Here is a 12,789-nt window from a genome sequence, read left to right as displayed (position 1 = left end):
AAAGCCCATGCCTACTACAGTAGTACAAGTTTATATGCCAACTAGCTCTGCAGATGATGAAGAAATAGATGAAATGTATGACGAGATAAAAGAAATTATTCAGGTAGTGAAGGGAGACGAAAATTTAATTGTCATGGGTGACTGGAATTCGTCAGTAGGAAAAGGGAGAGAAGGAAACATAGTAGGTGAATATGGATTGGGGGGAAGAAAAGAAAGAGGAAGCCGCCTTGTAGAATTTTGCACAGAGCAAAACTTAATCATAGCTAACACTTGGTTCAAGAATCATAAAAGAAGGTTGTATACCTGGAAGAATCCTGGAGATACTAGTAGGTATCAGATAGATTATATAATGGTAAGACAGAGATTTAGGAACCAGGTTTTAAATTGTAAGACATTTCCAGGGGCAGATGTGGATTCTGACCACAATCTATTGGTTATGAACTGCAGATTGAAACTGAAGAAACTGCAAAAAGGTGGGAATTTAAGGAGATGGGACCTGGATAATCTGAAACAACCAGAGGTTGTAGAGAGTTTCAGGGAGAGCATAAGGGAACAATTGACAGGAATGGGGGAAAGAAATACAGTAGAAGAAGAATGGGTAGCTCTGAGGGATGAAGTAGTGAAGGCAGCAGAGGATCAAGTAGGTAAAAAGTTGAGGGCTAATAGAAATCCTTGGGTAACAGAAGAAATATTGAATTTAATTGATGAAAGGAGAAAATATAAAAATGCAGTAAATGAAGCAGGCAAAAGGGAATACAAATGTCTCAAAAATGAGATCAACAGAAAGTGCAAAATGGCTAAGCAGGGATGGCTAGAGGACAAATGTAAGGATGTAGAGGCTTATCTCACTAGGGGTAAGATGGATACTGTGTACAGGAAAATTAAAGAGACCTTTGGAGAAAGGAGAACCACTTGCATAAATACCAAGAGCTTTGATGGAAACCCAGTTCTAAGCAAAGAAGGGAAGGCAGAAAGGTGGAAGGAGTATATAGAGGGTCTATACAAGGGCGATGTACTTGAAGACCATATTATGGAAATGGAAGAGGAAGTAGATGAAGATGAAATAGGAGATATGATACTGCGTGAAGAGTTTGACAGAGCACTGAAAGACCTGAGTCGAAACAAGGCCCCAGGAGTAGACAACATTCCATTAGAACTACTGATGGCCTTGGGAGAGCCAGTCATGACAAAACTCTACCATCTGGTGAGCAAGATGTATGAGACAGGTGAAATACCCACAGACTTCAAGAAGAATATAATAATTCCAATACCAAAGAAAGCAGGTGTTGACAGATGTGAAAATTACTGAACTATCAGTTTAATAAGTCACAGCTGCAAAATACTAATGCGAATTCTTTACAGACGAATGGAAAAACTGGTAGAAGCGGACCTAGTGTGGAACACGTGAGGCAATACTAACCTTACGACTTATCTTAGAAGAAAGATTAAGAAAAGGCAAACCTACATTTCTAGCATTTGTAGACTTAGAGAAAGCTTTTGACAACGTTAACTGGAATAATCTCTTTCAAATTCTGAAGGTGGCAGGGATAAAATACAGGGAGCGAAAGGCTATTTACAATTTGTACAGAAACCAGATGGCAGTTATAAGAGTCGAGGGGCATGAAAGGGAAGCAGTGGTTGGGAAAGGAGTGAGACAGGGTTGTAGCCTCTCCCCGATGTTATTCAATCTGTATATTGAGCAAGCAGTAAAGGAAACAAAAGAAAAATTCGGAGTAGGTATTAAAATTCATGGAGAAGAAGTAAAAACTTTGAGGTTCGCCGATGACATTGTAATTCTGTCAGAGACAGCAAAGGACTTGGAAGAGCAGTTGAACGGAATGGACAGTGTCTTGAAAGGAGGATATAAGATGAACATCAACAAAAGCAAAACGAGGGTAATGGATTGTAGTCAAATTAAATCAGGTGATGCTGGGGGGATTAGATTAGGAAATGAGACACTTAAAGTAGTAAAGGAGTTTTGCTATTTAGGGAGTAAAATAACGGATGATGGTCGAAGTAGAGAGGATATAAAATGTAGACTGGCAATGGCAAGGAAATCGTTTCTGAAGAAGAGAAATTTGTTAACATCAAGTATAGATTTAAGTATCAGGAAGTCGTTTCTGAAAGTATTTGTATGGAGTGTAGCCATGTATGGAAGTGAAACATGGACGATAACCAGTTTGGACAAGAAGAGAATAGAAGCTTTCGAAATGTGGTGCTACAGAAGAATGCTGAAGATAAGGTGGGTAGATCACGTAACTAATGAGGAGGTATTGAATAGGATTGGGGAGAAGTGAAGTTTGTGGCACAACTTGACTAGAAGAAGGGATCGGTTGGTTGGACATGTTTTGAGGCATCAAGGGATCACAAATTTAGCATTGTAGGGCAGCGTGGAGGGTAAAAATCGTAGAGGGAGACCAAGAGATCAATACACTAAGCAGATTCAGAAGGATGTAGGTTGCAGTAGGTACTGGGAGATGAAGAAGCTTGCACAGGATAGAGTAGCATGGAGAGCTGCATCAAACCAGTCTCAGGACTGAAGACCACAACAACAACATATAAATGTGTCAGCTTGTATAAAGTAGACATGGTTTAGAGCCAAAACATCTGCACTTGATAATGGCCTAAGGCAGAGATTGCAATAGTGGAAATAAAAAGTTTAACAGTCTTTCAAGAAACCCCACCATAGTGTTCACGAATTTTAGTGACTATGAGACTGAGGATCTCTGTAAACCCTCCAACACCTCTACGTACAAGTATTACAGGCATAATCCCATCCCATAGTTCCAACAGGGCCACCAGCAGCTTCTCATGGCCTTTGGTCCATCCCAAAACATGACACCTCAATGCATCTCCCTCCTCACGCCAGCAATCACTCACCCTCCCTTCTTTTACCTTCTCCCCAAACTCAGCAAACCCAACCCTTTAGCTCTCCCTGCAGGACATTGCATTGTAGCTGGGTACAATCCTCCCACAGAAGAAACCTCTGCCTTTGTTGATGAACACCTCCAAACTATTGTCTGTAACCTTTCACCCTACACTCAAGACACTACTCACTTCCTTCACCACATTTCCACAGGTCCTGCCATGTTGCCTCCAGTCTCTTTGTTGGTCACTGTGTGTGCAGTGCCCTTATACACCATCATACCCTATTGCCATGGCTTTGCAGCCATGGAACACTGCCTTTCACAACATCGACTTGATACAATAACCACCACTTCTTTCCCAGTCCTCCTAGCCAACCACTTGCTGGCCCCATAATTATTTTACTTTTAAAGCCCAAATCTGTAAGCAAATGCATTGTTCTGTTATTAGTATGTTCATTGCATCATCCTATGCCATCCGATTTATGGGCCATCAGGATTAATCCTTCCTGTCCAAGCAACACCCTAAACCTCTTGTATGGTTTGGATTCATTGATGACATTTTGATTATCTGGAATCATGGCAGGGGTAACCTTTGCTCTTTCCTCCATAACATCTACACCTACTCCTAAATTTGCTTCATCTTCTCAACTCAATGAATCACCTTACTAGATGTCAATCTCTACCTCTTAAATTACTCTACAAATACATCTGTTCATATCGTGTTGTTGTTGTTCTTGTGGTCTTCAGTCCTGAGACTGGTTTGATGCAGCTCTCCATCCTACTCTATCCTGTGCAAGCATCTTCATCTCCCAGTACCTACTGCAGCCTACATCCTTCTGAATCTGCTTAGTGTATTCATCTCTTGGTCTCCCTCTTCGATTTTTACCCTCCACACTGCCCTCCAATACTAAATTTGTGATCCCTTGATGCCTCAAAACATGCCCTACCAAACGGTCCCTTCTTCTAGTCAAGTTGTGCCACAAACTTCTCCCCAATCCTATTCAATACCTCCTCATTAGTTATGTGATCTACCCATCTAATCTTCAGCATTCTTCTGTAGCACCACATTTCAAAAGCTTCTATTCTCTTCTTGTCTAAACTATTTATCGTCCACGTTTCACTTCCATACATGGCTACACTCCATACAAATACTTTCAGAAACGACTTCCTGACATTTAAATCTATACTCAATGTTAACAAATTTTTCTTCTTCAGAAACACTTTCTTTGCCATTGCCAGTCTACATTTTATATCCTCTCTACTTCGACCATTATCAGTTATTTTGCTCCCCAAATAGCAAAACTCCTTTACTACTTTAAGTGTCTCATTTCCTAATCTAATTCCCTCGGCTTCACCCAACTTAATTTGACTACATTCTATTATCCTCATTTTGTTTTTGTTGATGTTCATCTTATACCCTCCTTTCAAAACACTGTCCATTCCGTTCAACTGGTCTTCCAAGTCGTTTGCTGTCTCTGACAGAATTGCAATGTCATCGGCGAACCTCAAAGTTTTTATTTCTTCTCTATGGATTTTAATACCTACTCCAAACTTTTCTTTTGTTTCCTTTACTGCTTGCTCAATATACAGATTGAATAACATCGGGGAGAGGCTACAACCCTGTCTCACTCCCTTCCCAACCACTGCTTCCCTTTCATACCCCTCGACTCTTATAACTGCCATCTCGTTTCTGTACAAATTGTAAATAGCCTTTCACTCCCTGTATTTTACCCCTGCCACCTTCAGAAATTGAAAGAGAGTATTCCAGTCAACATGTCAAAAGCTTTCTCTAAGTCTACAAATGCTAGAAACGTAGGTTTGCCTTTCCTTAATCTTTCTTCTAAGATAAGTCGTAGGGTCAGTATTGCCTCACGTGTTCCAGCATTTCTATTGAATCCAAACTGATCTTCCCCGAGGTCAGCTTCTATCAGTTTTTCCATATGTCTGTAATGAATTTGCGTTAGTATTTTGCAGCTGTGACTTATTAAACTGATAGTTTGGTAATTTTCACATCTGTCAACACCTGCTCTCTTTGGGATTGGAATTATTATATTTTTCTTGAAGTCTGAGGGTATTTCGCCTGTCTCATACATCTTGCTCACCAGATGGTAGAGTTTTGTCATGACTGGCTCTCCCAAGGCCGTCAGTAGTTCTAATGGAATGTTGTCTACTCCGGGGGCCTTGTTTCGACTCAGGTCTTTCAGTGCTCTGTCAAACTCTTCACGCAGTATCATATCTCCTATTTCATCTTCATCTACTTCCTCTTCCATTTCCATAATATGGTCTTCAAGTACATCGCCCTTGTATAGACCCTCTATATACTCCTTCCACCTTTCTGCCTTCCCTTCTTTGCTTAGAACTGGGTTTCCATCAAAGCTCTTGGTATTTATGCAAGTGGTTCTCCTTTCTCCAAAGGTCTCTTTAATTTTCCTGTACACAGTATCCATCTTACCCCTAGTGAGATAAGCCTCTACATCCTTACATTTGTCCTCTAGCCATCCCTGCTTAGTCATTTTGCACTTCCTGTCGATCTCATTTTTGAGACGTTTGTATTTCTTTTTGCCTGCTTCATTTATTTTTATGTTTTCTCCTTTCATCAATTAAATTCAATATTTCTTCTGTTACCCAAGGGTTTCTTCTAGCCCTCATCTTTTTACCTATTTGATCTTCTGCTGCCTTCACTATTTCATCCCTCAAAGCTACCCATTCTTCTTCTACTGCATTTCTTTCCCCCATTCCTGTCAATTGTTCCCTTATGCTCTCCCTGAAACCCTGTACAACCTCTGGTTCTTTCAGTTTATCCAGGTCCCATCTCCTTAAATTCCCACCTTTTTGCAGTTTCTTCAGTTTTAATCTACAGTTCATAACCAATATATTGTGGTCAGAGTCCACATCTGCCCCTGGAAATGTCTTACAATTTAAAACCTGGTTCCTAAATCCCTGTCTTACCATTATATAATCTATCTGATATCTTCTAGTATCTCCACAGTTCTTCCATGTATACAACCTTCTTTCATGATTCTTGAACCAAGTGTTAGCTATGATTAAGTTATGCTCTGTGCAAAATTCTACCAGGTGGCTTCCTCTTTCATTTCTTAACCCCAATCCATATTCACCTACTATGTTTCCTTCTCTCCCTTTTCCTACTCTCGAATTCCAGTCACCCATGACTATTAAATTTTTGTCTCCCTTCACTACCTGAATAATTTCTTTTATCTCATCATACATTTCATCAATTTCTTCGTGATCTGCAGAGCTAGTTGGCATATAAACTTGTACTACTGTAGTAGGCATGGGCTTCGTGTCTATCTTGACCACAATAATGTGTTCACTTTGCTGTTTGTAGTAGCTTACCCATACTCCTTTTTTTTTATTCATTATTAAACCTACTCCTGCATTACCCCTATTTGATTTTGTATATATATAACCCTGTATTCACCTGACCAAAAGTCTTGTTCCTCCTGCCACCGAACTTCACTAATTCCCACTATATCTAACTTTAACCTATCCATTTCCCTTTTTAAATTTTCTAACCTACCTGCCCAATTAAGGGATCTGACATTCCACACCCCTATCTGTAGAATGCCAGTTTTCTTTCTCCTGATAACGACGTCCTCTTGAGTAGTCCCCACCCGGAGATCCGAATGGGGGACTCCGGAATATTTTACCCAAGAGAACGTCATTATCATTTAATCATACAGTAAAGCTGCATGTCCTCGGCAAAAATTACAGCTGTAGTTTCCCCTTGCTTTCAGCCGTTTGCAGTACCAGAACAGCAAGGCCATTTTGGTTAGTGTTACAAGGCCAGATCAGTCAATCATCCAGACTGTTGCCCCTGCAACTACTGAAAAGGCTGCTAACCCTCTTCAGGAACCACACGTTTGTCTGGCCTCTCAACAGATACCCCTCCATTGTGGATGCACATATGGTACAGCTATCTGTATCGTTGAGGCACGCAAGCCTCCCCACCAACAGCAAGGTCCATGGTTCATGGGAGTGTGGGTGGAGGGGGGGGGGGGCTGTTCATATCAGGTGCACCAATTTTCATTTTGTCAGTTCTCACCCATTCCATGTCAGAACATGTCTTCCTCACACTTTCACCATGAATGATCACCGCATTTGCAGTGGAGAGCAGATACTGTTGAAATATACTGATAACCTTACCAGCCTTTACTGGCACACAGTATCCTGTCCTTCTCATTCACAAACAGATCTACCTTGCCATCTCCTCTTCTGAAACCAGTAAACCTGTTAAGCAGCTACTGACCAGCACTCCTCTGATCACCAAGCATCATACTCACCTTGAAAAGCTCAACCACTTCCTTCACCAGTGCTTCAATTACCTCTCATCATGCCCTGAGATAGGGATGTCGAACCCTGAATACCCATAGTTATGTCCCGCCTCCCATCCAACCTTGAAATACCTTGTCCATTCCTACTCCAATCGTATTCCCAGTCCAGCACCAGATGGGTCATCCCCTTGTGGTTGATCCGGGTGGAAAACCTTTCCCATACACCCACCTACCACCTTCTACCACAGTATAGTCCCAGATATTTCGTGTCCCATAAAAGGCAGGGCCATGTGTGAATGCAGCCAGCTTCAATTACTGTGCAGCATTCTGTTCAGGCATGACAAGTAAACAACTGTCTCCTCACAAGAATGTCCACCACCAATCTATGGCAAATCACAAACTTCATCATCCGGCTGCCGAACAAGCTGTATACCACAACACAAATGACTGCTCGACTTGTGAGCCGTTTGGATAATCCCTTCCAGATCCAGTATCTATGAACTTCACAGGTGGAAACTCTCTTTCCAGCATATCCTCTGCTCTTGCAATCCTCCTGGTCCGTGTCGCTTTCTTTTTCCTTCCCTTTCTCCTCCTTCAACTCTACCTTTGTCTTTCTTTCCCCTCCCTTCTACTCCCTTTTTAACCCCCAGTTCCCAGTCTTGCTGCATCCACAGATGTGAGTGTTTGCATGTCTGTGTGATTCTGTGTGTGAATCTTGATATATCTACTTTTGCTAGAGAAAGAACAAGAGCTAGAAAGCTAATATAAATACCATATTCTATTGAGTGTTTCTTTGTACCACACATCAGTGTCATTTATGTAACTACTTTAACTACTTACATTTCTACTCTTGCTTCCTTCCATCATAGTTTTATTTATGTGCCATCTACCAACCACTCAGTGGCTCAACTATACATTGAGTCATTACCCTTATTCTTCCCAGTAATTAACTTTTGATGAGTTGCAACTTTGTTGTGCAATAGTACAGAGATTTTTAGTGTACTGGTTTCACAGATTGTGTGTATTTGCTGCACCATTTCACAAAAAATTGTGCTTCATCATGGAGGGAAGTTTCTCACAAAACTATTCTTTTTCATATGCTGTGGCATTCGTGTAGCAGGTTCAGATTGACTACCTTTGTCCTTTGGAGATCAGATCTTGTAGCAACTGCAAATCATAAGATTTCTGCTTCAGTCATTTTCCATAATGTCTTCCAAATGATCGGTTGCTCTATTTATTGACAGCCATGGATTACATATGGCATAAAACTTGCTCACATGAGATTGATTGTTTCCATCATTGTAAGAGGGCAATGAATTTCCAATTACTGAGTCATGCTGTCCTCAAAACTGAACATACATTGCCAAGTGGAAATGGCACGTGAGACATCTGAGAAACACATTCCTTATGATGTATTGTTGCAGTGTTATTTGACTGTTAGGAGCGAAATTTAAGTGCAATATAATCCCATCAGTGCCTGTCACTGTCTTTACTAATTGCTGCACTCAGGTGGAAGTAACTGGAAATTTTTGGTCTGACCATGTAGTGTTGCAGTTTTGTATCAAGAATGTACAACTGTGCTACAGTGGTGAAGCCACTTGAACCATTTATGAAACCTCTGTATTTTTGTACAGTGGCAAGCTCATCTAACATGTAGACTGAGCTTTTGTCCACCTGTTTCCAATTCAAAGATTGGTCAATCATCAAAGACACCATCTGGATCCATGATAATTTTATATTTATGCTATTGGTATCCAAGCAGAAACGTTTGTCTCATTCACATTAGGTGCAGAAAGAGTAGTTGCATAATCAAGTGTTTTGCTTTTTATAACTTGTTTTAAAAAGGTTCAAATGCTTATTTTCAAATTTCAGAAAATACGTTTCTTAGTCCGACCAACTGGTGACTGGGGCCCAGCACATTGCCGTGCAAGCAACCCTCCAACATATGAAAGTGTGAGGAACACTATTGTTTTGGTCAATGGCCTTCCTGTGATAAGAGAATCTGCTTCAGCTGCTGCTCCCGGACATGACCCATCGGATCCTTTAGCGGACAATCGTCTCTGAGAGTGGGCCCCACCCGGGCCAGCACCGCAGCCCGGGCCTAGTATCCTCAAGAAAACAGCTGTATCAGGTGTGCGAGAAGCGGCTGAAGCCCATCCAGTATAGTGATAAAATTAAGTACACCAGCAGAACTACAAATGATTAATCTTTCCCCATTATGGGATACCGAGATTATTATGTCTCACTTAATAAGTGGGATAACATTAAAGAGAAAAGACATACATCATCTGATGAAATATTTGTGTATTTTTGGGATTTGTTTGAGGTACAGAAGGGAAGTAAAGAGTTTTCTTTTCTGTCCCTCTAACAGTCAGAGCTAGAAACATTTTTTTATTTATTATTCCACTTCCTAACCATTGTGGACATAATATTGAATTTATATTTTTACAGCTGCTGGAAGTAGATGTTTGAATTGCCAGAGTTGACCGATTGTTGTTATCTTCAAGATATTTATGTGTGGCCTCATTATAAGACTTGTAAAAGTGAACAATGTTCCAGTATTGACTCCTTCAGTGTGCCTATGTGCACACATATTGTGGGAGCTGAAAACAAATTAGGAATTACATGTAAAGTGTTGCAGAGTGGTTAATTTCTGTGGTGATATGTGATAATATGAGGTGTCACGTATACCTCCTCCTAGTACACTAAATGTGGATCCAGCAGGTCTGTGTACTACACATTAAGTGAGTGTTAGGTGCTACTGTAGGATAACAAGGGAGCTTATTCAACACTACAGTAAGAACCTGAAAGGTTCTTTCATCAAAGATGAAACGTTAAGAAAGCTCCATGAAGAAATTGTGGATCATATTTTGAGAGCTATCATTTTTCAGCTTCTGAGGTCAGGCAATGACTTGCAGCCATTACAAACACCACAATACTGGAAACCTGGAGATAAATGTGGTTTGTCATTGCAGACAGTTTCTATTAAAAGAAAACAATATAAGGGTGTCAGTGCAGTTAGTAAATAGCAGTGCAGTGACTAACAAGCTCTGGAAAAGTTTTACAAGTGAACTTAATTTGCATCAGTTAGTAAGTACCCTGTAGATTTACAAGGTACAATTTGTCAAATAGAAACCACTGTCCCATACCAAATAGAAAAAAATAATCCTATCCCTCTAGGCACAAGTGCTACATATTTGGTACGAAGATAGAGAAGTGATTCATTAGTGAATCAATTAACTGTGCTGTGATCAAATCATCTCATTATCGAAGTTAAAAGAGAAAGTAGAAAGAACACAATTATTTACACTGCTCATAATAAAATAAGGATAAGGTGACTTAAGATATTCTAGGAGAAAGTATAGATTTATATGTAGACCTTCACTGTAAAAACTGGAATCGAGTAATTAATGTGTTAAACTACAAAAAATTTTATGGAGTTGTTGCTAAACAAAAGATTAAGGAGTTTATAGGAATGGGTGGAAAGGCTAGCATTGTTATCAGCTGTAGGATCAAATAGATGATTGTTGAAGTTATCAAACGTATATATGTATATATATATATAGCCTTTTATTTTGTGTGAATCAGATGGTCTGTAATAATAAATTATTGTTGACATGGAGGAAACCAAAATACATAGGAACATTAACACTGGAGATTTGTGAGCAAGAACAAGTTAAACAAAAAAATCTATATTTGCCATTTATAATAAACAGCAGTGAAGAGCTGAATGTAAATATGAACCCATTTATATGAAAAAGTGACTAGTTTTATCCCTGTAACAGATAACTGTCAGAGGATTTCATAGATATTGGTACAGATTTTTATAGATAACTGTGTTATCATTTCAAATATTCTGTATGTTATTTAGAGAAATAAATTTATTGTTTTTGTTACTGTAAAACTTTCAGTTTGACCCATGCCAATAAATATATATACTTTACATAAAATTACAAGGACAGTAAGTTTTGACTACACCAAGTGAATTTATGAGATTCTTGGTGGTATTCATTATTATAAAGAAAAAGAAAGTGCAATGTTATTTTCTGATGTATTTGTTATGATGTGAATGAAATTGTGGAACATCTGTTTCTTTTCTGTGGAGTACAGTTGTGTGAGTGGTGCACACTTTAGTATATTTACTAGCATAAATGTAGAGCTAATGAAAGTTATATTTCACCATTCAAATTTGGAATAAATGTTTAATACAGATTCTCCTATTGTTGGTATACTGCAGTGGAAAAAGATATCAATATAAACAAATGACACAAACTTTTTAATGACAAAAGAATATAAGGTTACCCATAATGAGAATAGAGCTGCTTTCCTTCAACAGCAAAAGATTACATCATATTTAATCCTGAGGCTTGTTGTATAATTTTCTTTGTACTTTATTTTATAGCCATATTGAGGCAAAAAGTAGCTCAGTTGCCTGCTGACAACTAGCACAGGTGTCGTTGTATTGTACATTTTGTCAGATGATGGAATTCTGTTGCTCAAAGCACATACTAGAAAGAAGATTAAAGCAGTCACTTTCAACTGAAATTTTTTTGTTGCAGAGCTACATGTAAAAAGTCTTTTTTTGAAACACAATTTTGCATGTGAGTTTTTTCCCTTTGATGTGGAATTGTAATACCTAATTGTGAGGTAGGCAAAAAAGGGAACTAATTAAAAATGTAACAGTTATGTACTTGTTGCTCATATTTGAGAGATACTCTTCCTCTCATATGTCGACTGTTTCTTCTGTCATGCAGTTTATTTCAGAATTACCCATGGCAGACTGCCATGTGAAGCATTGTTGTATTATAGAGATCTTATAAGGACACCTGTAGTAACATAGCAGATGAGTGAAGCACAAAAAAAAAAAAAACTAGCTCTAAAAGCCTTGTGTGTGATCCAGAACTAGACTAGAATAGAAGGGCATTGTAATTATTCTTTTATTTTTTAAATTTCTGTGTAAGGGAATATATACTAATTGTAATCAAACCAATCTGTTTAAACCTACCATTTGGGTGTAGAATTTTATATAAGCTACTTAAACTGGCAGTCATCTTTAAGATCTTAAGAGACTTGATTTATAATATGTGTCATTTCAATATAACATTCTTTTAAATGGTGCTGAAGTCCTGAGAGCTAGAAAATGTTCCTTTTTTGTACTCTCAAAATTTTTTCAGTTTGATGGGAAATGTGCTGAAAACTTTATAGTTAGTGTACAATGTGAACACTACTACTGTTTCTGTTTGTCTAGCTCTACAATCCTCTAGCTTTTCTGACAGCAGAGGTTTCAGTGGGTTCAACATCACTTGCAGTGATTTTTATACATTTCAAGCTGACAGTTTACTGTGAGTTAGTATTAAATGCTACACAGTTAAAAGTACATATACACTTCTTATCACATTTTACAGAAAATCAAATTTTCTGATTTTTTCCTTAGTTAAAGTATTCCAATAGGAAATCTGAGTGCAAATAACTGACCTTGGAAAGAACAATCTGACTAAATTTAAGGTACTGCAGAAAAAAATGTGCAGGTTTTCCACTGCAGTAGTACTTTTGTGGAAAGATAAATCTGTGTGAGACAGTGTCTCAGTTGCCTGTGTAACAAAAGAGGCTCCTAAATTAGCTATATTTTA

General features: G+C 38.8%; 1 protein-coding gene across 1 annotated transcript in view; it reads left to right on the top strand.

Annotated features, from left to right (window-relative positions):
* LOC126199389 (sodium- and chloride-dependent glycine transporter 1) overlaps positions 1-9,528 on the top strand; it is a 629,023-nt gene extending 619,495 nt beyond the window's left edge. Inside the window, exon 12 of the mRNA XM_049936308.1 lies at positions 9,032-9,528. Within this exon, the coding sequence (XP_049792265.1) occupies positions 9,032-9,223 (192 nt within the window). The 3' untranslated portion in view covers positions 9,224-9,528. The remainder of the gene's footprint in view (positions 1-9,031) is intronic.
* The last annotated feature ends 3,261 nt before the right edge of the window (positions 9,529-12,789 follow it).

Source organism: Schistocerca nitens, chromosome 8 (genome assembly GCF_023898315.1).
Source record: "Schistocerca nitens isolate TAMUIC-IGC-003100 chromosome 8, iqSchNite1.1, whole genome shotgun sequence".
NCBI classification, from domain to species: domain Eukaryota; kingdom Metazoa; phylum Arthropoda; class Insecta; order Orthoptera; family Acrididae; genus Schistocerca; species Schistocerca nitens.
The sequence above is the reverse complement of the archived record's forward strand: the minus strand, read 5'-3'. Positions and strand labels throughout refer to the sequence as shown.